This window comes from Dermochelys coriacea, chromosome 23, assembly GCF_009764565.3.
Source record: "Dermochelys coriacea isolate rDerCor1 chromosome 23, rDerCor1.pri.v4, whole genome shotgun sequence".
In the NCBI taxonomy this organism is placed as follows: domain Eukaryota; kingdom Metazoa; phylum Chordata; order Testudines; family Dermochelyidae; genus Dermochelys; species Dermochelys coriacea.
Genome location: NC_050090.1, coordinates 3,646,306 through 3,674,292, shown reverse-complemented (window position 1 = coordinate 3,674,292; position 27,987 = coordinate 3,646,306). Strand labels below are relative to the sequence as shown.

General features: G+C 54.0%; 1 protein-coding gene across 2 annotated transcripts; it reads right to left on the bottom strand.

The window, feature by feature from the left end:
* Positions 1–210: 210 nt before the first annotated feature.
* SUPT5H (SPT5 homolog, DSIF elongation factor subunit) lies at positions 211–27,967 on the bottom strand. 2 transcript variants are annotated; one of them, XM_038381872.2, is made up of 30 exons: positions 27,814–27,967; positions 22,642–22,771; positions 21,667–21,826; positions 20,822–20,887; positions 18,938–18,949; positions 18,226–18,295; positions 17,657–17,725; positions 16,877–16,942; positions 15,661–15,691; positions 15,416–15,484; positions 14,941–15,192; positions 14,483–14,572; positions 13,971–14,041; positions 12,830–12,935; positions 11,738–11,831; positions 11,415–11,551; positions 10,953–11,108; positions 10,718–10,864; positions 9,565–9,711; positions 8,655–8,780; positions 7,739–7,823; positions 7,417–7,521; positions 6,713–6,815; positions 5,585–5,712; positions 5,169–5,274; positions 4,748–4,906; positions 4,133–4,301; positions 3,754–3,957; positions 2,386–2,481; positions 211–691 (listed from the first exon to the last, which is right to left on the bottom strand). In XM_038381872.2, exons 2-30 carry the CDS (start codon positions 22,717–22,719, stop codon positions 548–550), a joined length of 3,246 nt encoding a protein of 1,081 aa, XP_038237800.1. In that variant the 5' UTR covers positions 22,720–22,771; positions 27,814–27,967; the 3' UTR covers positions 211–547. The 2 variants fall into 2 exon arrangements, with proteins under 2 accessions (XP_038237800.1, XP_038237801.1); XM_038381873.2 differs by lacking the exon at positions 18,938–18,949.
* Between the last annotated feature and the right edge of the window lie 20 nt (positions 27,968–27,987).

Here is a 27,987-nt window from a genome sequence, read left to right as displayed (position 1 = left end):
CTCCTGGTCTCTTTGGACGTTTTAGATTTCCCTTTATTTCATAGGATAATAGGAGGCAAAGGGAAAAAAAGAAAAGCTCAAACAAGATCAAGCTGTTCCATCATCATCCATTCCATGTGGCAGGCTGCATCTGAGTGGTTCCTATGAGTGTAGCCTAGGATCCAGGCAGCCTATTGCATCCGGTGATACAGACCAAGCACATGCGGGGGGCATGGGACAGATGGATTTTATTGAAACGCAGGTACAGCAAGTGGTTTCCCTTTTCAAGAGGAAGGAGATGAAGCATGTTTAGTGCTACGGGACCAACCCCAGCCTCTACCCCTGCCCTCCCCACGCGCAACCACACACTGTTTTTCCTACTCCAGTCCCAATTTACTCATGAGACAGAACTGCAGCATTACAAATAAAAACAAACTCCAAAAATAACCACCAGTTGTTCTGGGGAAAAAGAAAAAAGAAAAAAAAAAGCAGCAACCCCCCCACCCCGGAATTCTGTACAAGGACATGTTGAACCAGTCTCTGGTCGACTGCTAAAAAGGCCCCAGCCCTACGGCTCCAGCAGCTTGCCCAGGAATCGCAAGTTGAGGATCTTGAGCTGCTCCTCCAAGTCCATGCGGACGATGCCATCCTCTCCGTCAATGCTCAAGAGGACGCCTGTTGCCTCCCGGTCCTCCCCCAGGATTACCTTCACCTGCAGAAAGCAAGCACAGGAGCTTGAGGGGCAAGGGGATTATGCTTCTGCTAGATTTGATGCTGGAAGTCAGAATTGATTGTGTCTGCCGTGGGGTAAAAGGGGCAAGGCTTGAGCACAAGGTCAATAAGTTCCTATCTATGATCCTTATCTGGCTGTCCTTAAGTGTATTTATCTTTCCAACCCCCTGGGACATAGGGCAGCACTTTAGGATCCAGAGATGGAAAATTCTAAAAGAAAGCTAGGTATTATTATTATCCCCATAGTACAGATGGGGAAAACTGAGGCCCACAGAGTTAAAAGAAAAGGAGTACTTGTGGCACCTTAGAGACTAACAAATTTATTAGAGCATAAGCTTTCGTGAGCTACAGCTCACTTCATCGGATGCATCCGATCCGAAGTGAGCTGTAGCTCACGAAAGCTTATGCTCTAATGAATTTGTTAGTCTCTAAGGTGCCACAAGTACTCCTTTTCTTTTTGCGAATACAGACTAACACGGCTGCTACTCTGAAACCTGTCACAGAGTTAAAGTGACTTGCCCAAGTGAAAACTGAACCCAGCTCTCCAAAATCCCAGACTAGCCCCCTAACCACTGGACCATCCTTCCTCTCTAGGCATATGAACAACCCACCCCACCACATGGATTGCTCAATACAATCCTGTTTAGCTAAAGGCTGGTGGAGATACGTGAAGCGGTCGGGTGAGCTCAGGTTTGGAGGACAACCTAAGAACAGACATCAAGGTGGTCTCAGAGAAAGCAAGCAGTCTCCATTTCCATGACTTGTCTATTTAGACTGGAAGCTCTTCAGGACAGGGCTGGTCTCTTACTCCTGTCTGGGCAGCGCCTGGCACAATGGGCACTCAGTCTGGGCACCAGAACATTAATATTCATGATCTCTGCAGTTTGGAAAGACCAGCTGCATCAGAACAAAGTTTGACCATCACATCTATTAAACCTGGCTGTTCTGAGTGCACGTTAGATCTTTAACTCCCTATTAGTCACAATGGGGGTCCCATACAAGTATAGCTGGCAAAGAAACTATTTTCTTTCTTTCTGCTGGTGCCCATGGCATGCCATGCGTTCCCAGAAGACAGCACGGTCCCAGCTCCATTGAGCTCACAGTCTAAAAACTTCTCCATAGATGATTATATTGCAGGAGCACCTAGGAGCTGCAGTCATGGACCACAATCCCATTGTGCCCGGCCCTGTACAGACAGAATAATACCTCCCGGGTGACTTTGGGAAATTCATTCTCCCCTGCACCTCCTGTGCCTCAGTTTCCCCATCGGGAAAACAGGCATGACTTCTCTGACCTCCTTTGTAAAGCCTTTTGAGGTCTGCTGATGGAAAGCATCAGGTAAGAGTGAGGGATGTCTGTTATAACTGCTTGAATGGAGACTATTTTCGTGGGACATATTACTACTAACTGAGGGACAATTCCCTCCCCTTGTACTCCTAACAATCCAGGGCCAGGGTGACTGCCTACTCTGTTTGTACCGCACCTAGCTCAATGGGCCCCCTCAGCTGGCCCATAGGCAGTACCACACCAACCAGGAACAAGTTACTCTTAATCAAGACACAACACAGACATACAGAATCAGGTTCTACGTAGGACCGTGTAATCCAACCACTGGAGAGGCCAGAGATACCATTTGATCAGAAGTGCCAGACAGACAGGTTGGCATTAACATACCTTATTGTTTTTGGTCGGTATGACGGGCTCTAGGTGCTCACTCGAAATGCTGACCACCTTCTCGCTGTCCTTCAGGTAGACTGAGCACATTCCGCCCTGACGGGAGAAGACAGCCCAGTCAGGAGCAGACACTAAGCCATTCAGAGACCACGTGCTCTTTCAGACCCATTTGTAGAGCACGCCTGAGCTCAAACGCAAAGCCGAGAATTCCCACCCCGGGATGCGAACCCTCTGGAATTCCAGGAAGATTCCAGCTGATCCCAAGAAACTCTGTCCCCCCTCAATAGCCACTTAGGGTACCTCCACACTGCAAGCAAAGGTCTGATTGCAGCATGGGTGGGCTTTGATCTAGCTCACGCAAGTAAACAAACAGCTGTGTACGCACATCAGCACAATATTCAGCACGGGGTAGCCACCCAAGTAGTGCCCAGGCAGCCCGCACATCAACACTGCTGTTACCTGCACAAAGGTGTGGCGCAGAAAGGTGCATACAAGAGCCTTCTTTGCAATTTGTGGTGTCTGAATGGCCTTATCGTGCGTGCTTGCTGCTGACCAAGTGCGTTCTTACAACTCCTCATCCTCCTCCCTTAACTTCCCCCCCCCCTTACTGGCCTTGCAACTGGACGCGTTTGGTTATTCACCGCACCACGTGTTGGCACCACTAGTCTTTATATCCCCCACTCTGTTCTCTGCCTCCCATGCACTATCCTGCAATATTCAAACCTGTTCACGTCCCTAGCTTCTATTTGCCAGAAGCTGGGAGGATGGATCACTTGATTGCCTGTCCTGTTCATTCCCCCTGGGGCGCCTGGCGTTGGCCACTGTCGGAAGACAGGATACTGGGCTAGATGGACCTTTGGTCTGACTCAGCATGGCCGTTTTTATCTACCTTATGTATGCAAGGGGGAGGGATAAACATACGAGACACCAGACCCAATACAGCCGTGCATGCAGGCAGTAGTTCAGTCTGACTGTCCCCACACACCCCCACTTCCCAACACCTGCTCAATCCAGACCTGCAAGTTACAAATACCCTGAATTAGATCAGACGGAGAATTCAGAAGCAACGCCGGCCTGAATACTTGCTTCTAACCCGCCGCTCAAGGCAGGGTTGTTCTCTACAGCAATATTCTCCAGGGCTTTTCCTAGTCTTAATTAAAGAGGCCCCAGGGGTTGCCCTCTGCCCATAGCACACTAATTTTCACGGTCAGGATGCTTTCCTGGGTGCCTAGCCAGAGTGTGATTAATTTCAGCCTTAATTATTTCATCCCCTTCCTTAGTAATTGCACCCATCAGACCCTCCCTTATGCCTCATCTGGTTGCTCCCCGGCCCATTGACACCGAAGCAGCGCGCTCTCTGCTACGCACCGTCACACTGCGGATGACTCCCGTCTGCCCCACCACCTGGCTGTCCACATAGGTGTCTCGAATTTTGACCTGGATGTCGGTGGTGACCCAGTCGCTGGAGTTCTGCTCAATGCCGGAGCCGGGGGTGTGCGGGTTGTAACCCCCTGGAGAAGGAGCCCCTGGCGTCATGGGGCTGTAGCCCACTGGGCTGGGACTGGGGCTGGCCTGTGGGGAAGAAGCAGCACAGAGTTAGAGGTCTCTGCTCTCTGACATTAGCCTCTCACGGCCACAGCAGGAATTCCTGTTGGAACAGGGCCACGTCGCACCCTGGATCTGGCTACGCCACCTGCAATTTGCGGCTTGGCCTGGCATTTTACCCAGCAAGGCGCTTGGACGGTACCTGATACGCCATGGGCGACGGGGTCGGGTGGTAACTGGCTGGCGAGTGGGTGTTCTGGTAGCCCACGGGGCTCGGCGCCACCTGGTGGTAACTCTGAGGGCTGGGGCTTGGCTGATAGGAGCCCTGAGGAGATGGAACTGCGTACGGAGAAAACTGATCAGTGTTGTACCTGCAATGAGAAGAAACAGGCAGTGAGGAGGGGGGTAGGAACAGAAGTCGGACCCCAGCGGGGCTCCAGTGTGTGTCCTCCTGCCCTCAGAGATCAGTCCATGGAGCCATAGACACGGGGATCAGAGATCTGCTCCAGCAGCAGAAGGAGCACAGAAACATGATCGGATCCCTGGAAGCTAGCAGATCTCCTTTCTGGATAGGCGCACCTGGAGAGAGAGAGCAGGGTCACTGCAAGACGCTGGGTGGCAGCACTGCCTCTTGTTGGGGTCAGGCAGCAGGGTGCACCGCCGGGGCGGGAGGAATGGCCGCCATGTGGCTAGAAAGCAACGCAAGGCCCATATCGGTAACTGCCCCGCTCTGCTCTAATGCTGGGCGCAAAGAAATACACCCCAACCTAGCAAGAGACTCTTCCCCCATTCCCCCTCCATGGGCACGCGCACTCACATGGCTGGGGTCCCTGGCGTCTGCGGATTGTATGGCGGATTGACCTGCGGAGACGAAGGGTCGGGGTAGCCGGGAGTCTGGGGGTTGGGGGTCCCCCCGTAGCCTTGCGGAGAGGGCGTGGGCTCGTCATCGAAGCCGTATTCAAACTCCTCATCCGCCCTGGGGAGGAGAATGCATCATTCGCGCGGCATGTGGGAGACAGATGTCTGCAGCCCACCCACCACCGCCCCTTCGGAGCACACTGACGTAACCGCCCCCGTCAGTTCTCCACTCTCCAGCAGAGGGTGCCACGCTCACATGCAGAGTTCCCTTTGAGTCCCCCAGCCCAGCCCCCTCTCCCATAGCCCCCATCATTCTGCCCCCTAGTGGCTGACCATGTCAGAGCTCCCCTCCTCCCCAGACTAGCGCGCGAGACACGAACCTGGAGGGCGTATTGGGGTTGTTGGGGTCCCAAGCCCCGCTCTGCGCAGGCGTCCGGCTCCCGTCGTGCAGCGGCGTCTGGGAGCCGTAGTGCGGGGTCCTGCTGCCTGAAAGAGCCCAGCGCACGCCTGGTTAGCACCGTGCCCGGGCAGCAGAGATGGGGAGGGGCCAGGCCCTACGTCACCCTTCTTCCATCCCACCCCCGGCTGGGATCTGGGGGAAGACGCGCAGGTCCATCGGCTCCCCCATTACCCAGCTCCATCAGGTGGGGCAGGGAGCGCGGGCACAGGACAGAGTGGGTCGACTGCAGGGCTGAACAGTTCACTCCCCCCAGTTCCCAGGGAGCCCCCTACCATAATCCTCCTACCCGGAGCCCAATTCCCCCAGCCCCCGCAGTAGCAGGCTCAGCTCACTCACCGTCGTGCAGTGGAGTCTGCGACCCGTACATGGGGGTGCGGGAGCCGGAGCCGTACATGGGAGTCTGTGAGCCGTACATGGGGGTGCGGCCGTAGGCGGAAGTCATGCCACCAGGTCTCCTCGAACCCCTGCCGGCGAGAGAGGAGTTGCTGTACACTTGCTTGCTCTGCCCGCCACTAGCGGGGCCTCAGCTTTCCCCTGAACACTGAAGCGGCCAACAAGGGCGGGTGCAGATTGTGCTGAGCCACTGGGCACTGAACTATGCCCAGTTTCCCACCGGGGCACCAAGTTGCCGGTCACTACCCAGCCGGGCTGGTTTAGCCAGGGTCCTAGAGGTTAGCAGCTCCATAGCCCAGGAGCCATCCCAGTTCCCCTTCTGCGGAAAGGGAATTTTCCCCTGCTCCCCTTCCAACCGGAGGAAATGCGGGGATCTCCTCTGCCCCCAGCCTGATCGGCACTTGCTTCAACCATGGAACTGGGCAGCCAGCCTCCATTCTGGGCTTGATCTGCCCCGATCCAGGCCCCACATAAGACAAGCCTATCGCACAGTTCCCAACTGTGGGACTCAGCTGACCGCAAGTGAGGCATTACAGCAGCACCCAGGAGTGAGAGTCACGGACCAGGACCCAGACCCGGACTCGTTGCCAGGGGATGTTGTGAAGGCCAAAAGTATAACTGGGTTCAAAAAAGAATGAGAGAAGTTCATGGAGGACAGGTCCGTGAATGGCTATTAGCCAAGATGCTCAGGGACGCAACCCCATGTTTTGGATGTCCCTAAGCTGGGCCTGGACAACAAGGGATGGATCCCTCGATTTTTGCCGTGGTCTGGTCTTTCCCTCTGAAGCATCTGGCTTTAGCGCAGTATCCTGTCTTCCCAGTGGCCAGAATGACCATTGGTCTGACCCAGTACAACCATTCTTATGTTCTTACTAGGCTTCTAGGCACCCCAGTCACAGACCAGGCCCCCAGTGCGCCAGGCGCTGTACAAACACCGGAGTGCAGTCATTGGAGCACCTACCTGGGCCAGAGCCGATCCCAGCAGCCCAGGATAGCAGCTTGCTGGCGGTGGACCCCCCAGCCTTGGCTCCCCCCAGAACGAGCCCCATCTCCCCCGCCCGCTGCACTTACACTGTCGTGAGGCGCTGGCGATCCACTGAGATGGTTTGGCAGGTGGAATGGAGTTCCACGCGGGCCGTGGACTCCGTGGCATCCTTCACCACGCCGATGTAGCCTGAAAGAGACGAGGCCTCAGCTCTCTGCGCCTGATGCAGTTCCTCGAGGTCCCAAGTGTATACAGCAGGGGGCGCACAGCCTGAGCATCACCAAGGGCCGCCTGGAAAACGGGCCACGAGCCAAGCACACGTGGCCAGAGCACCAGCTGGAATCCAGAGCTCCCTTGCTCTGTGGTCAGACCTGCTAGGAGCTCAGGTCTACTCGGTCCTCACTCAACAGATACAGGGAGAGGACAGCCACAGGCTGGGTTTGAACTTTGGAGCTCACCTTAGGGACTCTCCTGCATGGCAGGGACAGACGGGCTGTCCACTAACTACAGAGACTAAGCTCCCTCTCAGGCATGGCAGCAAAACCCGCAAGTCCTGACTCCCTGCTCTAACCACTAGACCCCACCATCCTCCCACAGCCAGGAACAGAACCCAGGAGCTTCCCCTCACCACCTGGCCCCAACCACTAGACATGCTGCCCCTGGGAATTCCTCACCACTCGACAGTCCCCCCCACATTCTAACGGAACAGACCTGCCAGATACCTCCCAGCCCCTTCTTGCCCTGCTACAAAAGGCAGAGGACCGGCCCCGTCCGGCAACTGGCCCATTACCTTTGTAGGGTCCCTGGGAGATCCGCACCGTCTGCCCTATCAGGTCGTTGTCCCTGCGTCCACGGCCTCGGCTCATCCCGCCCCCGCCAAAGCCACCTCGCTGACCTGTGGAGGGGGGCAGAGATCAGAGCGGGATGGTGCCCCAGGGCTGCAGCCTCACGTCATCCCAGTGTTACAGGTTGCCCCCACCATACAGGACCGTAAGTCACTGTAGTGCTGCACTGACCCCCACACAGGGCCAGCCAGGGGTGCTATAAACACCGGGGTGAGCCAGAGCCTACAGAAATCCCCGAAACAAGGCCCAGCCTCACAGGACACCCACCTGCTGCGCTGGGGTGCATGGGGCTGCTGATCCGAGGACTCATGGGGGCAAAGCCACCGACGGTGAAGTTGGTGACGTCCCGGGGCTGCAAGAGGGAAAGCGCGTGAAAGCAGGAAGGGGAATCCTCCTGCAGCGCTGGGGCTCCCAGAGGAAGGAAGGAATCTCTGGGTTCATCTCCCCCATGCAAAGCTGGGAGTGGGGGAGGGAAAGTCTCTCTGGGGCCCCGAGATGAAACCTGGTGACGAACCAAGGAGGAGCCAGGGTGACACAAGGGGGCACTATGTTCCCCCAGAACCAATGAGGAGGGAGTAGATCCATGCCCTGGGAAGGGAAGTGTGGACACATTCTCTACCCCACCCAAAGGAGGCTCTGGCTCCGCCCCACCCCATCAGCTGCGGAGGACACAGCCCGTAAGACAAACCAGCCTGCAGCTTTCTTTTCCCTTCTCTAGCCAAAGATCTCAAAGCACTTCCCAAACTCACCCCTACCCCCTTCCTTACCTCACCCCCAGTCTACCGGGGGAAAGACTCACAGGGTCACACATGAGCAGGGGAACCCAGGAGTCCTGCTTCCCAGGGCCATACTCTAGCCACCAGACAACACTGTCTCCGTAAGGTGCCTGGGGCTGCTGATTCACATTTCAGGGCATGGAATGTTTGCCAGCTGGGGGGTCTGGAAGAAATCCACCCCTCCCAATGCAACCACACTGGGGGGTGTCTTCCTTGAACCACCCCAAAGCTGCTGAAAGGGACTAGGCAGCCTGACCCAGCCTCATGGGAATGGAGAAGCAGATCTGGGACAGACGGGTTCATAGTACAACAGGGAGGCAGGACACAAGACTGGACAACCCATGGTCTGCTTCAGGCAAGTCATACTAGCTAGGGTGAGGCCCCGGGCGTCTCCCTAGACTCCTTACCTTCGAGCCCCCAGCCAGCACCAAGTGGCGAGTCTTACACACAAACATGCCCCCGTTCTCCACCAGCTTCTTGCAGTGCAGGAATCCAAAGCCACGGAAGAGGTGTCTGATCTCCCCCTCGCGACCCTGGGGAAGGAGAAGCAGGGAGGAGAGTTATTCCGGGGAACCCCTCTAACCCAGGCACGCTGGGGCTGCATCCAGAGCCCAGCCGGAAGACGGGGAGGCCAAATTCACAGCTTCCCAGGGCAGGGCATGTCACAGAGTCAGAAGACAGCTGAAGCTCCCAGTCCCTGGAGCCTGCACCTCGGCACTGGTGCAACCTGAGGAGGGAGCACCTCACCCACCACTGCAATGCAGCCACATCTGGAATCCAATGCAGCAGCTGTTCAAAGCTGCCCAGCAAGAGATTAGGACAGAAAGCGAAGAACAAAACTGTACCCGGTTGCAAGGGGATCCAAGGGGTATGAGGGAAATTAACAGAGTTGAAACATGGCCACAACTCTGGGCACAAACATGCTGACTCTTGTGAAAATTGCCATTGGGTCTTTAAGGGCCCCACATGGTCAGGAAGTCTATTTAGAGAAAGAATGCTTCCAGCTGCATGCCACCCCCCTGAGGGCTCATGGCGAGCCCCACACAGAAGTCAGCAGTGATTCCAAGGGAAGACAGAACCCTGAGCGAGTTGCCGGTTCTCTCCCCACAAAGTGATCTCTCCCCTTTAAATTCCAATCTAGCCCAGCTCCAGTTGAAAGAGCGCCATCAGAGATGGCATGATCTCCCAGCGGAGCACTGGCCTCCACTCACTGGAGCATGGAGAGTGCGGACGAGATCTTACGCTCTTCACCCCCTTCCACACACAGGCCCATGGCCTGCCTATCAGGAAGCCCCTTCCCCCCCGCCCCCTCCTTACCGAGTGTGGCCCATCAATGACTTTAACGATGTCCTTGACGTGGATATTGTTCTGCTCCGAGTCCAGGGCCACAGCAAAGCGATTGTCCTTCTTCCGCGTCACAGCCTGATGCCTGACCGTCACCACTTTGCCGTACATGTTCAGGACCTGCACGGGGGATGGGGATGGGGAGGGAAGAGAAGAGAGAGGGATCACTGTAGCTGGGGGCAGGAAGGAAATTTTCCCTCAAGTCAGACTGGCAGAGACCCAGGGGGCTTTTCACCTTCCTCTGCGGCGTGGGGCCTGGGTCACTTGCTGGTTTGAACTGGAGTAAATGGTGAGTTCTCTGGAACCTGAAGTGTTTAAATCAAGACTTGAGGCCATCAATAAAAAACTCAGCCAGAAGTTACAGGCATTCTACAGCTGTGGGCGGGCGAGGTTCTCTGGCCTGCGACATGCAGCAGGTCAGACCACAGGATCACAATGGTCCCTTCTGGCCTTACAGTCTCTGAATCTATGAGACTGGCTTAGAGACACTGCCAGGAGACAGGAGTTCTATGGGGGGGGCTTCTGCCCAAGACCTCAAAACAACCCACCAGCCCAGAGGGACTAGAGCCCTTGGTAAATAAGGCCAGATGGGACCACTGATCATGTAGTTTGACCTCCTGGGTAGCACAGAGAAAAGAACCCAGGCAGTTAGGATTGCAAACGACATTGGGAAAAAACTCAGCAGCCCTCCTCGTCAGGCCTGGAAGCAGAGCAGTCAGGTCAGACCAAGGAGGGAGAAGCGGGAACCCCCCTTCAGGCAGAATGGGGAATCCCGGCCTCGAGCCAGGCAGCGGTTGTGGCTGGATCATTTCGATCCCATTAATCCTTTCACTGAACATCACGCGCAGGCGAGAAGCCAAACGCTGAAGGGATCAGAAAGCGATTTTCCTTCCCAGCTGCTCAGCTGGCGGGGTGCACGCCGCTGGGAGGGATCGGGCATCGGCCCCCAACAGAGGTACGATGCCAGACAGCCCAGACCTTCGGTCTGATCCAGGGCAAACGCTAGGTTTCTTCTGCTGCAGAACCTACCTAGAGAGAAGCCAGCAGCTTCCCACGCAAAGGTTCCGAGCTGCCTTGTTAGCACTCCAGTGAGATGCCCAACGCTGGGAGAGCAGCGCACACCCACCTGGAAGGTCTCCCGCTCCAGGCGGACAATAACCCCGACGGTCTGGGGATCCAGCTGGACCAGCTCGCCCCACTCGTGCTGCCCACCCACGTCCACACCGGAGGCCGTCTCTGAGCAGAGCTGCAAGTCCCGAGGCAGCACCTTGAGCTGGAAGAGGGGAAGTGAGTGAGCGAGCGGCTCCGGGAAGGGGACGGTCAGAGGGGAGCGCCCAGAGCTCCACCGCCACCCCGCTCACCTCGTGCATGGTGAGGTCCGAGAAGAGGATGACGAAGTTCTCCTCTACCCGCACGATCAGTCCCGTGTCGCCCTCGAAGCGCCCAGCGATCACCTTGACGTGGTCTCCCATCTTGAAGTACTTACGCAGCTCCTGAGCTGGGAACTCCAGCATGTCCTGGGCAGAGGAGGAACGGGGTCAGAGCGGGACGCAGGAGACGGACAGGACAGGGGTGATAGCAGGATGCAGGTGGGCACTGCCTATTGCAGGGTTCACAGCTCTATAGTTTCATATTCCCAGGCTAATCCCGGAGATGCCGGGGACCACAGGCAAAGCATCCAGGAACACACAGGTCCAAGAGGCCTGCTGCCCCCTATAGGTACAGCCAGGAGTCTCACACCCCCACTGCCAAGCCTGCACTTGGTCTCCTTAGCAGCCAAAGGGCCTGGATGCAAGCCCAGACCGGCGCCACCCATCCCATACCTTGAGATCCTCGTGCTTGGGCATGATGGTGATTTTGTTGCCGTCCACGCTCAGGATCTTGCCCTGCAGGTTGATCAGCTCCCCCTCGCACACCTCCACGTTGTCGCCAGGTTGGAAGTTGTGTTCCCGTTCCTTCCCTGCCCAACGGAGAGCACCGTGACTCGCAGGGAGGGCGCCGCTCCCAGGCAGCAGCAGCCCCGCACATGCCGACAGCACAGCCCCCTGCATATTCAGGGGCAAGACACATAGGCGGAGACCAACCCTCCCACCGATCCACGTAGGCTAGATAGACTCCCCACTGCGCATGAGTCATCACCACGTACCTGTGCTTTCGGTAACCACCTCCAGATCGATGCCTTCCGGCTGGTCCTCAAACTTCTCCAGCTCAGACAGGGTGGGCTTCACCCCCTCCGTGATCTGGCAGCCGGGGGACAAAGGCGGAGAGATTTCAGGGAGGGGAAGGGGAGATGGAAACCCAAATGGAGCCTGTAGAGCTTCCCTCCAACCTGAGATTCCCCACTGCCAGGAGTCAGGCTCCCTGCCTTGCCGAGCAACAACAGGAGATGAGAGCGGGGCTTTGCTCCAGGGGTGGGTTCATCTCAATCCCCATAGGGGAGTCTGGCATGCAAATGACACGCCCACATGGGGATCTTGCTGTCCGCCACCCCCGTCTCCAAATACACATACAATCCCCGCAACACGCAGATGGGGATTTCAGCAACTTGTCCCCCCACTCAGATGTCCAAATGGAGATCCCACACCCACCCCATCACGTGCCCAAAGGGGGACCCCACAGAGTTCACAATAGGCACGTTGAAAATTTTCCATCAGAACTGGCTTTGGGTTTTGGCAGGGTTATAAACAGAAAATTGGGTTTCCGACTAAACAGAGGTTTCTGTGAGATGCACCTGTGTTCCATGGGAAGTTTCAATTTTTCCATCAAAAATCAAGTGTCCAAAATCAAAATATTTCAATTCGGAAGTGCAGCCGCGGTGCGTTGTGGGAGATGTAATTCAGGTAACTCACCTCCTGAGTCTCTTCTATGGACCAGGCTCTCCAGCTGGACTACATCTCCCATGATGCACAGAGGCACTGGACTCCCATGGTGTGCCTCCAAGAGGGGAGGGCATGGTGCCTCATGGGAGATGTAGTCTAACCAAGGAGGCCTGCTCATGGTGGAAAATAGGCGCAGGAGGCACCAAACTACAACTCCCATGAAGCACCACAGCAACATTTCCAGACCAGAACTTTTTTGATTTTTGCCAAAAAAAAAATTAAGTTTTCTGAAGTGGGGGGAGACCCCAAAAACCACATTTTCTGACTCTCTAACCTACGCCTTGGCAGATCTGGTTCCTGCTCCGGCTCAGAGCCCCACCTTGACAAGAACCTCTTGGCACAGAGCCACAGATACTCACCACGGCCGACATGGCAAAGCTCTTGAAGAGGAAGCCCTTGCGACTGTAACGATTGCCTTCAAAGATGAGGAAATCACCGTCGGAAGCAACATCTCCCCCCAAGGACCTAGAGCGGGGGAGAGCATTAGAGGGTCAGGCACCAAGAGCAGCAGCTTTCTCAGAAGAGGGACAAGCTGTTTCATAATGGGACAGAAGAGCTGCAGGGAATGGTGGCTCTACCTCTGCTGGCCCAGGATTTCAGAACTCCAGGGTTAGGTCTCCCACCAATAGCTGTCTGGATTGCAAATCATCACCATCTCTATCCACCTGTGACCCAGGGACCCTGCAGTGCCAACTGGCAGAGGACACAGGCAGTGCAGAGGGTTTTACAGAGATCCCTTGAGTCAGGTATCTGCAGAATAGTTCCCCAAAGGGTGGCATGTGAGGGATCTACCAAGAGCCAGTTGCCCACTGGTTGTCATAATCACTGCAAAATATATGTACGGATAATATTTAAGGAGCTATGTATCGATACCGAATGTTGTGCTCTTAAGATCTTGCAGTTAAGGCAGGTCACCAGAAGGTGACTACCTTGGATATGTTCTTTTCAGGAAGGAGGTAACAGATGCCTATCTCCCTGTCTGGTCATGTGTGTATCGGGTGTTGCATGCCTATTTGCAGACCGGGCCAGGTGCAAATTGAGAGATTGCAGAATCTACAGGAAGAAAAACTAGGGGGATTGGGGGTCCTCTTTATGAGTAAAGACAAAGGATTGATCTGGGATATCTTGGGAGTCCACTGAATCCTTCACGTAGGAGGTGAACTGACAGCGTGTGTGTCAGGAAAGAAGAGTCACAGCTAGCCAGACTGAAAAGCCCAGCAGGGATTTTAGGAGAGCAACATTGTAAAAAACCACGAGAGAGTTGTCTTCATTTAGTCTGAGCTCCAGGAGACATGTTATGATTTTATTTTTTTTTGTAACCATTGGTTTCCAGTTCTTCTCCTTACTACTACTTGAAAACTCCATTCTTCATTACATACACTTATATTAGATTTCACTATAAACCTATCTAAGTGCCACGGCGGGCACAGATGTTGCATCCTCGCATTGAGGGCACACCGCCCACCCTGGATCATCCCCGGCAAGAAGGCAGTCACTTACCGGATCTTTTCAGCATCAAACAGCCGCTGGGGGGGCCTCTTGAACTTCTTCCGCTTGGCGAACCAGTCCTTCTGCAATTCAAGCAGGGGAGGGGGAAGTCACCACCAGGTCTGGGGGGTCAGGAATCCCCACCAGACTGTATGGGTGGGGTACTGAATGCCATCGACAGACCCTCTGGAAAGGCATTCATCCGCCTCTCTTGGGGGGATAACAGAAAGGCCCTGTTGATCATGGGCTGCGAGCAGGAGGAACCCACCCCTCCTAGGGCAGGGCTGCACAGCGAGGTGCACCCGAGTAAGCGCTTTAAAGTGGAGAAATGCATCCCCGTCATCAGCCAGGAAATTATGGGGATACAGACATGCCAACACACCACCACTTGAAGCCCACCGAACTGGAATTGCCAGAGCTGGGGCACAAGGGCATTAGCAGCCTTGAAGCGTAAATGGGGACAAACTCTTCCCTCGCAGTGCACACAGCAGAGCCAAGCTCAGCGAATCTGCCAGTCAACATACCAGGCTCATTCGAGCTTTGATCCGGTCAAAATCGATCCGCGGGATCATCTTCAGAGAGATCTGGTTCTGACTCGGCTCAACGTAATCCACCTGGAAGGGAAGACGACATGAGCTCAAGAGAGGAGGAGGGTAGCGTCACGGAGACGCCAGACACGGCCAATCTCACTCGCAGAAGCAGGACAGGAAGACAGTGTGGGCTCCTCTGGTGTCCAATGTCATGCTAGCTGGGGACAGAGCAGAAATTGAACCCACCCCTATTGCAATCTCTAGCCCCTGCTCCCACCCATAGCAAGGCCAAGGATTCCCAACACCCAGCTCCCGCTTCACTGAAGACGACGCTCCCGGACTCCGACGACTGCCTGCCCCAGATCAGAGCCTTAAATTAAAGGTACACTTGAACGCCAGCTTCCCGAGCCCCAACCCTCTGCTCTGGGCCAGCCAGCGCCCCTGGCCCGTACCTGAGCAATGTCGTCCTTGTAAATGCCTCTCTTGAGCCGGACCCAGGACTTGGGCTTCAGGTTGGTCACCTCCTTCACCACCTTCAGCACATCTGTCATCTCCTTGATGGGCACCATCTGCTGGTTCCAGTAGCCCATCCGCAGGTTGCCCACGCCCTCAATGGCCTGCTTCACGTGGGTCTGCTTGTAGGCCTCGACATAGATGTAGCCTTTCACATGCTCGGGGGCCACCACAGACTTGATCTGCAGGGGCTGCGGGTGGGCAGGGAGGGAAGTTCCGTGAGATACGGGGGCTGGCCTCAGGCACGCTCCAGCCTAGCCAATCCCCGCTTCAACAGATCAACAGCAGGAAGCCCAGATCAAGTCAGGAACCACATGACCCACTCCCAACAAGCTCTGTGGTCAACAGCGCTAAGCCACCCCACAAAGCTGAATTGAGTTTGGGGCCAAGGGGACTCCTGCCCTCCATCCTTACTGTGTCTGTGAACTGGTAGGCGATGAATTTCCTCATCAGGGCTATGGCTGTGGCACGTTCCTCTCCGATCTGGGGAGAGAGGAGAAGAGAGGCCGCAGTGAGAGACGTCTCTAGCCAGAGAGACGCCCCAACTCAGAGAGGAGGCGGCGTTCACGGCTAATTAAAACCCAGACATGGTGCAGCTGGAGCTCGTGATTCAGGGTTTAGAGGTGTTTCAATAGCATCCTCCCCTGGCTGGAACGTACCTTACACTTCACGGTCCAGAGGTTGGGATCCCTGAGTGGAAGAAAAATAAAATAAAAGGCTGTTAGCAAAATAACCTTTGTTATGTTGGCAGACCAGGTGCCAACTCCTGCCAGAGCCCCAGGCCAATTCACTAGTATAGATCAAAGTGATTGTTAAATGTATGAGAGTTAAATGTATGAGAGTTGGTGTTTAAACTTCATGAAAACTAATGGGATATTACTTGCATTTTCACTTATCTGTATCCCATTATCATATAGCAGCAAATATGTACACTGCGTGTACCACTCTAACTAAATGGAATGCAAGTGAAGAACTAACAGAAAAGTGCTAATTTCAAAGCAAGTGTTCATTGTGGGTGATGATCAGAAATCGAAGACTCAAAATGCATTCCTCACTCTCCATCAGCAAAGGAAAAGCCCACGTGGGTAGTGACACTGTCAGCTTGTTTTGTGTGAGAAGAAGCTAGGTGTGCGGATTCAAGGAAAAATCCTGGATCTCTGGACTCTTGGACTCTTACAGGGAAGTGCACCAGATGCAAAGCAGAGATCCCCAGAGACAATCTAGGTACCCTGAAAAGACTTTTGGGAAACTGGCAGTTTATTACATCACTGCCACCATTTGGAATTACAAACTGACTCACCTGGGCATATATTTTACCTGCTTTAACCTCTCAGTAACTCATTTCCTTTTCTTAGCTAATAAGCCTTTAGTTAGTTCACTATAGACTTGGCTGCCGCCTTGTCTTTGGTGTAAGATCTGGAGAACCAGTTGATCTGGGGTAAGTGACTGGTCTCTTGGGACTGGAAGCAACCTAAATGTGATGTGGTTTTTGGTGTAAGAAACCATTTTATCACAATGCCCAGTTTGTCTGTGTCACAAGATAGCCTAGAGAGTCCAAGGGAACTGTCTGTGATTCCATGGTAAGACTGGGATAGTGTCCAGTTCACATTTGTCACCGGCTTGGTGATTACAGAACACACCACCAGTTTGCGGTGTCTGCCCTCAGGTAGGCACTCACGGATGTGAGGCACTCCAGGGTGATACCACCCATGCCTCCCACTCTGTCAGGTCCCTCTCCTCCGTGTCCTCTCGCCCACCACTCCTGGCCTGATGTCACAGCCCGTTCCCTGCTCTACCCTTCATGCGCCCTGGTCTTGGATGACCTTCCATCCCCCCTCCACCAGGTGCACGTTCTCCCAAGCAGAAGGGCCTTACTTGACACCGGGCAGTAACTGCTGCTGTGTGATGTCATCCGAAAGCTCATCAGAGCCGCCGTACACCCTGCAAGGGAAACGGAAGGAGAGATGGAGAGAAATGTCAGGCCCAGCAACGACAGCACGAGCTGCGAGTTGTGACAGCAGCAATTCCGAGAGGCCAGGGCAGCCGGCCACTCCATGCACGCACCAGGGAGGAGGGGAATTATCTGTTCCTGTTCAGAACCAAGCTAGGAGAAAAGACGCTCTAGAACCAGCCAGTACTTGGCTACATTCAGGAGACCACCCCTTCCCGCAGAGTCAGACCAGCCAAAGCACTAACTGGGTCTGTTAAACACCAGGGGAATCAGGAAGAGACCTTTGCGGGGCTCATCTCTAAACACCCCGAGGCCCTGAAGGAAATGGAGAGGGTCCTGCTGTTTCCCAGGGATCCATGCGGCACTGACAGCCTCTATCTGCTCCTGCTGTTCGGTCCCTTTCCAGGCCGCAAGGACTGGGGTGGGGGAAAAACCTGGCTTCCAGGCACAACTTCACTGTGGAGATCAGGGAATTAAAGGCCTACCTTTCCCATGGGGATAGGAAGAAGGAATCAGAGACCCATGGGGAAGGAGCAGGAGCCAGGTGACCCTGAGGGCTGGAGTGACTGGAGGAGTGTGGGCACACCTAGTTTGGAGGATCTTGGGGGAGGGCGTAAGGGAGAGATGATCCCCCCCTGCGCGCGCGCGCGCGCGCATACACACACACACACACACACAGTCTGCCCTGGGGGCTGTGCACTCACGTTTCTCCCACGGAGGACTTGGCGTATTTCTTCATGTAATATTCACCCAGCTCCTCCTCGCGCTGGTCCCTGAGGAAAGACAGCGAAGGAGAAGGCATGAGGGATCGGATTGAACCGACGCAGGTCACAGCACCATGGGCGGCGCAGAGACAAGGGGAGCGACTCGGGCTCCTTTCCCCAACCAAGTTCGCAGAGCAAGGAGTCGCCAGGGAGCAACACAGATGCTCTGGGATCATGGCCGTTGGTTGAGCTGTGGCTGCCCTAGGATATAGCCAGATCTCCCCCAGCAGAGTGGGTAAAGCCCCCGGGTTACCAGAGCATATGGCGCAGGCACTGCTGCCCTCTGCTCGGCACTCTCAGACCTACTTCGGGTTCTTTAGGGCACCCCTAGTGGAGATTCTTTTCCAACTCCACCAGAGAGACCCATGTGCTGGGAAGTGACGGTCCCAGGTCCTATTCCCCACCATGCGTTTACACTGGACACCAACATGTGCACGGCACAGGTCACAACCTCATCCCGCTCTCCAGCTGCCAGGTTTCCCCCCACCCCGAGCACAGGATAACATCACCTCCACAGGTTCTGCAGCCTCCGGGCCCCAGAGCGATCCTCGTCCAGAACCACATTATCAATGTTGGAGGCTGCAAGAGACGCAGAGGTTAAATAGCCCCCACACCCAGCACCACCGGGGAAGGGGAGAGACCTGGAAACGGTCCGCAACGTGGCCGACCGCCCAAAGGTGAGGCCAGGGAAGGGAAGGGATGGTGGGAAGCAAAATTCAGCTGCACGCAACAGCCAACTCCGCCGACGGTTCCCTCGTGGCTGGAACACGAGCAAGGCAGTGAACGGGGCACTCGCGTTCGGAAGAGGGATCCCGGGATCCTCACTGCGAACACGCTGGGCTTGACTCGGTTTCCCCACACTGCACCGACCTCAGCAGCACCCCTTCCTCTGCTGCAGAGTCAAGCCACAGCTAGAGCCAGGCCACTATGGGGCGACAGAGCCTACATGAGGCAGCTTCTGTGACCACTACAGGAGACGGCAAACCCACTGCCCCTCTCCGATTAGCCCCTCCTCCCCCACCACCAGCCCCAGCCTGCTCTATTGCTGCACCAGCCAGAACAGTAACTGAACCAAGGGTCGGATACTTTCTCCAGCATCGCTCCTGGGGCCCACCCGGCTGAAAGGAAGCGGAAAAGACAAGGCAGCACCAGGAAGGGGCGGGGTGGGGGTGGGGGGGAGGGCTGTGAAGAGGCAGGGGCTGGAATGAAAAACGGGCTTACCTTCAATTTCTTCTGCTCGGGAGGTAGAGGTGGTGGAGGGCAGACAGTATGAGCCAAATAATAGCATCAAAATCAACCACAGGGTGAGTGGGGAACAGAAAACCGGAAGGAACAAAATTAAGATGTGGCACAAACCAAGCAGGTGCGAATGAAATGCACGTAAATAAAAAAACAACCACACAAACACAAGGGGAAGACGGTGAGAGCGCTAGCAAGGTGGGCAGGCTGCTACGGCAAAGAATTTCAATGTCTCACGGCCTGGGTTATTCAGGAGGTGCTAACTCTCGACAATCCCTAACTCTCGTGTAGTCCTTTTCGTCAGATCTCAAAGCAGGTCAGTTTGGTTACCCTCATTTTACTGATGGGAAAACCGAGGCTCAGAGCGGGTAAGCAATTAGCCCAAGGACACCCATCAGGCCAGTGGTGGAGCCAGGAATATAACCCATGTCTCCTGAGGCCCGGTCCAGATTCTCTCTCCATTAGGCATGGTCCCGTTCCAACTCTGACATCTGTGGAATGAATTGTTGGCCCTGACCCCCCCCAGCAACAAGTCAAACCTCACAGCTGTGACGGCTTCAGAGCGGCTGCCTCAGCATTTTGCAGCCAGGATCCCCAGGAGGTACCACTGACCCCGACCTGTGCCCCGTGACCTGAGTGCCCCTGGTGACGTGCGGCCCTGCTTGCTGGCCTGACGCGGGCAAATCAACAGGAGCATTCAGCTCACTAGGTAGGCAAACAACCCGCAATCAATACCACCACCAAACAAGGGACCAGCCAGAGCACGGCATATCTGCCCTGGGTGGGACCCCCACCCTGGGGTGCCTCTTTGAATCCAGACTGGGGCAGAAGAGATAGGGAGTCACTATCGGGCCACCCTTGTTTGGTGAAATGGGACTAAGGGCCTCACTCTAATCCCCAGGGGACGGGCACCCGCCTCAGTCGTCCCTCTTGTAGCTTTTCTCCTTGTTGGCAGCCTCATCGGACAGAATAGAACCCAGAAGTCCTGCTCCCAGCTCCTCTGCGTACACCCCTCCCAGAGTTAGGGCTAGCTGACTCCATAACCACTAGACCACCCTGCCTTTTGGAAAGGCAGCAGATAGGAAAGATTTCCCCTCTGATGGGGAGGGGATATGTCAGGAGCCAGACAGCAGGGCAGCCTTTAAGTGACAGATAAAAAGCTGGAGCTTCCCAGCTGCGATGGAATTTGAAGGCTCCTCTCCCGCCAGCTGCAGCGAGTGGTTTACAGGGCTCTGTGTGTCAGCATTCCTGCCTCCCTTTGTACGGGCCCCGCAGCTCTTCCTCAGCAAAAGGAAAACCAAAAGGAGTAAAATTATGTTCTCCACCGTTGGCTGATGGGGAAGAGCATGCATAGGAGTGAAACGATAAGGAGCAAAGCAATGTCAGAACTCTCCGCATGACACTGGGGTTGGGAGACATGGACAGGATGTTCTGCGACACCCCATCCCCAAAGCTCCCTGCACCAGGGTCAGGTCATTCTCATCCCACAGAGCTTGCAATCCAGCTGGGGGGGGGCAGGTCCCTGGCTAAATGGCAGCCACTCACCGCTCCCCATGGGAAACATAAGCATTACCCTCAACTAGTAAATGGAGAGATTCTGGCTGCTAAATCCATGCAGGAGTGGCTGCAAAGAAATGCTCAGCCGGGGAACCGAGGAACATCACACCTGGAATGTCTATACTGGAGAGTCCTGTTAACACCCCATCCTGCCTCGCACCAGGAAGGCTAAAGAGCAGACCCTTATTTCGCCCAGGTCAGAGCGATATTGCTCCGGAGCTAGCTGAAAAGGAGGGAAATGCCCCGGGGTTGCGCCGAACCCCCAGCTGATCCTCCCAAGGAGTGGCATACGGGAGGGCACAGCTGTACCTTTTTCCAGAATGTCCTCGGCGCCGTCCTCCCACTGGTCCTCGTCTTCATATTCATCGTCCACATCTGCAGGAAAGGGAGAGCAGGGGAGACTTGTTCAATTAAGTGGGCTCCAGGAACCAGCTGGCCAGAGATGCCGCATGGGAAGGGATGGCCCAGAAGCTGCCTGAAAGAAACTGAAGCCGCTCTGTGATCGCTGGCCCGACGAATGGGAAGGCAAAGAGAAATCGGACCAAAATTCCTGAAGCCCTCAGCCTTGGGGGAATCCCTGTGGGCTATGCACAGGCAAACAAGAGATCCAGTCAACAGCAACCATGCCCTGGGGAACAGCATTCGGCTGACAGGTCTGGATCTTCTCTGACTCCCAAGGGGCCTCACGGAAGATATGGGGAAGGTATCTATACAGCTGCTCTTAATTAAGACTCGCTTAGTCCTTCGCTAGCCCCACTCACACCAGGGTATCTGAGCACTTTGCACACAGAGAGCCTCCTAACCAATCACCACCTGACACGCTTTCCTAGGGGATAGGAAAGTATTTTATGCCCATTTTAAAGCAGATGAAACCGAGGCAAGTGATTTGATCCCAAGGTCATACCGCAATTGAACGGAAGGGCTGGGAATAAGGAGTCCTGATCCTCCATTCCCCTGCTCTAATGTCGAGACCCAACTCCCCTTCTGGAGCCAGGAATAGACCACAGAAGTCCTGACTCCCAGCTCCCTCTATTCCTACCGATCACACTGCACCAGGGGCAGCTGCCCCACCACCAGCATCCCTGGGGGCCTCAGTGTAACACACACACACACACACACACACACACACACACAGAGCCCTTGAAGTTCCTTACCGGCTTCATCCAAGATGAACCCTCCATGTCTGGGCTTCTTTGGCGGCCGATCATCATCGTCCTCCTCTTCCTCCTCATCGTAGTCTTCTTCCTCCTCCTCTTCCTCCTCTTCAACCTCCTCCTTCTCGCTGCCTGCAACGCTGGCATGCTCCTCCTCTGCCTGGGTGTCGCAGAGGGAAGCTGACCAGTTACAGAGCCCATGCCAGCCTTGGGCTCGCTGGCTGGATCTCCCAGGAACAGGATCCATCCCCTCTTTAGAGCTTTCCTCATGAGAACCAGCAGGCAGGGCCCGTGAGGAAGTGGAGGTGACAGTAAGGGTGAGCCGTGCCTCCGACCTGACCCTTGCAATCTGCCTCCCCCAGCTGTGGAGTTGGCACCCCCAGAGCAGAGTTCAGTCGCCGGAGTCTATTCAGTCTGTGGCCACTCTGCCGAGAACGGCCATGAGAAGGACAATTGGGTAGGTGATTTGCGACATGGGCACCTGTTCTACTGGACTGACATGCCTCAAACTCACTTCACACAGGCCACTGGCCAGACCCCAGATGGCAATTTACTTCTGTTACCAAAAAGGGTTAGATTGGAACTGGTGAGCTGTGGCTCCTGGAGAGCGCTTCACCTGTGGATCTCAAAGTGCTTTAAAAAAAAGGGTAGAGAAGTATCATTTTCCTCCTTTCACGTAGGGGGAAACTGAGGCACAGAGCGGCAATGACTTGCCTCAAGTCACACAACATAGCTAGGAATAAAACCCAGGTGTCCTGACTCCTGGTGCAGTGTCCTGGCCAAGTTCCAGTCCCCTGAGCCATTCAGTCCCTACCCTGCTTCTTAGGTTTTTAGTGTTTTGTTTTTTAAATGACAGACTAGAGTAACATTTGGACATGCTACATTTCAAGTGGGTATAAACGCCAACCCCTTCCCCCCCCCCCCCCGCAAAACACATTACTTTAGGCAGTGACCACATCTCTCTGTCAGCCTCACCTCGTTCTCTACCTCCTCCGCCTCGCTGCTCCGCTCACTCTCATCCTCGGAGAAGTTGCTGTCTTCACTATCCGACATCTTCGCGGGGCTCCTGGGTTCGAAGGGGATGGAATTTCCTCCTGAGAAATACCTACGAGAACAGGGAATGCTCTCAAAGAAGGGATCTAAATGGACTTCACCCTTCCTTCTGCACCTTCCATCCAAAAATCTCAGACCTCTGCAAGGCACCTATTAGTCCTGTTTTATAAATGGGCAAACTAAGGCATATTCAGGTTAAAGTGATTTACTCAAGATCTACCAGCTGATGGAGGTTTTATAAACACTCACACTGGAGTATCCAAGCCCCTTACAAATATCAATGGACTTGTCTTCCCAACACCCCAAAGAGGAAGGGAAATATCATCATCCCCCTTTTACAGATGGGAAACTGAGGCACAGAGCAACCTTGGGCAGCTAGAGAGAAACACAGGGTCTGTATGTCCAGAAACATCCCCTCTTTATTCATCAGATCTAAGTCCTGTGCCTCATAGTAGCTGAAACGTGATCAAAAGGAAGCATCTGCCAAATGCTATAGACACTTATTGTATCAACTGAGCCAAGAGAGTGAATTAAAATTCACTGAGTAACTATTATATGTATTACAGTAACTCCCAGGAGTCCCTAGCAGGATGCCATTGTGCCAGATCAGGGGTGGCCAACCTGTGGCTCCAAAGTCACATGCGGCTCTTCAGAAGTTAAAATGCGGCTCTTTGTCTAGGCACCGACGCCGACGCTGGGGCTGCAGCTACAGGTGCCAACTTTCCAAGGTGCCGGGGGGGTGCTCACTGCTCAACCCCTGGCTCTGCCACAAGCCCTGCCCCCACTCCACCCCTTCCCGCCCCCTCCCCTGAGCCTGCCATGCCCTCGCTCCTCCCCTCCAGAGCCTCCTGCATTCCATGAAACAGCTGATCGGGAGGTGCAGGGAGGGAGGGGGAGGTGCTGATCGGTGGGGCTGCTGGTGGGCGGGAGGCGCTGGGGGCAGGGGAGCTGATGGGGGGCTGCTGGCATATTACTGTGGATCTTTGGCAATGTAAATTCTGGCTCCTTCTCACGCTCAGGTTGGCCACCCCGTGCCAGATGCTGTACATTTTAATTGCTATTAGGTGTATTATAACAACATCTAGGCAAGACCTGTCACAGACCAAGACCCCATTATGCTAGGCGATGTACAAACCCAGAACAAAAAGACAGTTCCTGCCCCGAAGAGCTGACAATTTAAGTATAAGACAAGAGACAATAGATGGAGCCGGACAGGGGAGCACAAGCAAACCATAATTATTAATATGATATACACAAAAGGACCCATCCATGGTGCAATTTGGCAGAAGCTGCAGTTTGCCTTTTCTTTTTTAAAACAAAATGTTGCATTTTTTCCATCTATTTCCATTTTAATGTAAAGGCTCTGAAGTGCCGTGGAGTACGAAAGACTCGATCACATAGCATTTAATTCTCTCACCGGGCTAGACGGTGGACAGTTGACTCTTGGCAACGACGCTGGTTAGATGCTAGCTGGGTTGCAAAGGAGTGACACCAAATGCAAAACTGGCAACTGTGCAAGTCCTGCTACAGTTTGAAATTACTGCTCATAAATCCCTGATTTTAGACTCTGCAGTTCTTCTGGTTGCACATGACAACATGACTACCACTATAGCCTCTGCCTCAGCCTACCTGTGTATACTTGTTAATGTTGCTTCAGGTCCTCAGCTGTAAAATGAGATAATGATAGTTCCCTGTCTCCTGGGGGGGTGTGAGGTGCCAAAATATAGGGTGATGGGAGCCACATAAGTACCTTAGAGACAGACAGACACCCCTCTCCCGCTCCCGAAGCCAGTGGGGTTTCATGAGGACACAGGGAATCACCCACTCAGGACTCACCACAGGATCAGGGCCGAAGTGGTTATACAAGCGATTCTGCAAAGACTTACACGCATGTTTCGCTTTTCGCATGCGAGTACTACTACTCCGTGGTCCCACTGAAATCACATGCTGAAAAGCGAAGCATGGACAAAGTCTTTGCAGGACCTGATCCAAACTCACCGCAGTCAATGGGCATAGCTGACTTCAAGCAGGTTTTGGAACAAGCTTCTAATGAACTGAGAATTTCATATTGACTCAACATAACACTGCAAGATCAATATGAAGCACTACTGTCATTCAGAACTTTTCCTGATTTCTAAATACAGTACAGCCTGTTCTGTGTGCTTGCTGGAGAGAGATCAAGACAGTAAGGAATCCAACTCCATTAGAATTAGTAAGTACTAGCAAGGAAATGCACTAATTTACTTTTGTTTTGACTTGTGAATTTCTCTGTGCTGAGAGGAAGGTGTATTCTTGGTTTTCTTTTTGTAACTTTGAAGTTTTGCCCAGAAGGAAATCCTCTGTGTTTTAAATCTGATTGCCCTGTGAGATTAGCTTCCCTTCTAATTTTACAGAGGTGCTTCTTTTACCTTTTTTCTTTCTAATAAAGTTCTGTTTCTTTTAAGAGCCTGACTGATTTCTCTATTGTCCGAAGACCTAGGGGTTTGGGTCTGTGATCACTTTGTAACCAATTGGTTAGGATATTATTCTCAAGCCTCCCCAGGAAAGGGGGTGTAAGGGCTTGGGGGGATATTTTGGGGGAATAGGCACTCCAAGTGGTCCTTTCCCTGATTCTTGGTTAAATCACTTGGTGTGGCAGCGTACCCTCCAAAGGCAAAGAGTTTGTGCCTTGGGGAAGTTTTACTCTAAGCTGGTAGAAATAATTTTAAGGGGTCTTTCATGCTGGTCCCCACATCTGTATCCTAGAGTTCAGAGTGGGGAGGGAACCCTAGTACAGTCTAGATTATCCAGCTCTCCCAGGGTGCCAAATACATTTGGCAAAGCAAGGGAATTTTTCAATGTAATTAAATGACACTGGGGGACATGAGCCTGTTTCAGGTAACAGAAGTTATAACCTTTATTCAGTAGTTACGGCACATGTAGATGTTTATTGATAACTAAGTCGTGTAACATTTGCACTGCTCTGGCAAATTTTTGACAAGTTAGCCACAGTGTTTTGTAAGGGAAAAACAATCAGACTTCCTTACAGGAAAGCCAGCAATTTTACTAGCTACTTCATATATTAGTATATTATTTGCAGTACAGTTGCATTCAGCAACCCCAACCCAACCCCATCATGCTGAGCACTCTATTGCTCTGAAGGGATTACAGTCCATGTTCTGATTCTGCAAGTTGCTCCATGCACGTAGGCCCAAGCCCACAAGGCAAAGCTTTCAGATCAGGGCCTACATTAAGACAGGATGTAAGAAGGATCGCAGCAGGGAATGGTGGAGGAAAATTGAGGGTGACAGCGATGAAAACATGTAGTCAAACATACCGTGTCACATGTTTAAAAGAGCCCCAAATACTTCACATACCAATATACGAGCTATATACATGAATCACTTCACTTGCCGGTGAAATAGAGTAATGTGAGATGTGCAACACAGCAGCTGGAACCACACAGCAGAGCCACATAACACTTTAAGGCAGGAAGCGAAGAACAGCACTACAGCCAGTTGAAACCACCAGGTTGGTTGGTTTTTTAAAGGAGGCAGAAAATAACTACACAAGAAATGGACAGCACGCCAGTTATGAGGAGTGTTCGGGTATGGCTGTAGTAGATCAGAAAACGGAAAGGAGAAAAATGATATGAAGATGGATAGAAAGAGTCAGATGAACTGGAAGAAAAAGGGATATATAGGTGGGAGATGGGGCAAGATTGCAGACAACTTTAAATTACGGGAATTTTAATTTAGGTTCTTTTATTTGACTGTATTTCCCCGACAGATATTCTACAGAATTTATGAGGAAAGGGATTAAATGGTTCCATTAAAATTATTTCACTACGCAACCCAGAATACGCAATTAGAGAAAGAGAGTTAGAACAACCCAAAATATACTTGAACGCACACACAAGACCCTCCTGCAGATTGACCACAGTAGCACCAAGAACCCCTCGCTTGACATTTTCTAGCGATGGCAGACGGACCCCAGCACAAACAGCAGAGGTTTCACATTTCCTGCCACAGGAAGGAGGTGGACCAAAGAAAGCCAGGAATCATCTTACTTGCCTGCCCTAAAATTCCAAGGCCGGATGTGCACATGGAAGGGAAAGCCACCACTTTAAAATCTCCCAGGCAAGGACTAAAACTATGGATCTCAGGGAATCCTGAACAGGCCATATTCCAAATTACAGCCTCAAATGTCCTGTAACCTGATGGGAGCTAGAGGACCATTGGGTGAGGAAGTGGGTCTTCCCAGCTCCGCCCGGAAAGCAGCTTCCCAAGAACAGAATTACCAGGTGCTCAAGTCCAACTTCTGAAACTCGTCTCCCTCCACGTACTTGGAGAGCAAGCATTAGGGATTCCCCAAGCCAGAAATATGAATCCCTTGCCACAACAGTAAGCCCAGCCCCCCCCAGATCTGGGATCAGATAATACAGGTCAGAGGACCCACTCATCTGAATCTTTTCAAGTCAAAGGCCAAGGGCAACGCGTGGGGGAAGGCTGGGGTCAGAGCTCAAAGTCAGGGCTTGCTGGAATTAAAATCTGAATTGCCTAGGTCAGAAGCAACAGATCACAAGACAGCATGTGTACGTGGGGGTCAGAGGTTTCAGGTCAAGGTGGGAGGGCTAGGGTCAGAGGTCACAGGTCAGCGAGTGCATGCAAGCGTGGGGATACTGTGGTCGCGGTCTCGGTCAGGACGGGAGGACACAGGTCGGAGAGTGCATGTAAGGGTAGGGTGAAGTCCCAGGTCGCATGTCAGTGAGCGCACACAAATCAGGGTGGGCTGGGGTCAGAGGTCAGCGGTCAGGGTAGAGCTAGGTCGCACGTCAGTGAGTGCACACAGAGGTGGGGGGCTGGGGTCAGAGGTCAGGAGAGGAGGATCGGGTCAGAGGGCAGCTCAAGAGGCCGGGGTCAGAGGTCACTGTGCAGACAGGACCAATCACCCCGACTCTCCCCTTGCCCGGCCGGGGTCAGGGCCGCTCACGCCCCCCCCCCCCGGGGCTCAGACGCTCTAGGCCGGGCTCGGCGGCCTGCTCGGGCCCCGGGGCTCTAGGCCGCAGCGAGCGGGGGCCCCGCCCACCCCGCGCCTGGCGCCGCCCTCCCTCACCGGCCTGCGGGCTCCTCGGGCTGCTCCCCCCGGCGGCTCCGCTCCCGGCAGGGCCCAGGCCCGGCTCCGGCCTCCGCAGCCCCCGCTCGCTCCGGGCGCCGCCGCCAAAACCTCGCGAGACCGGCCGGGGAGTCACGTGGCGCGGGAAGGGGGGAGGGAGGCGGACGAGCGGCC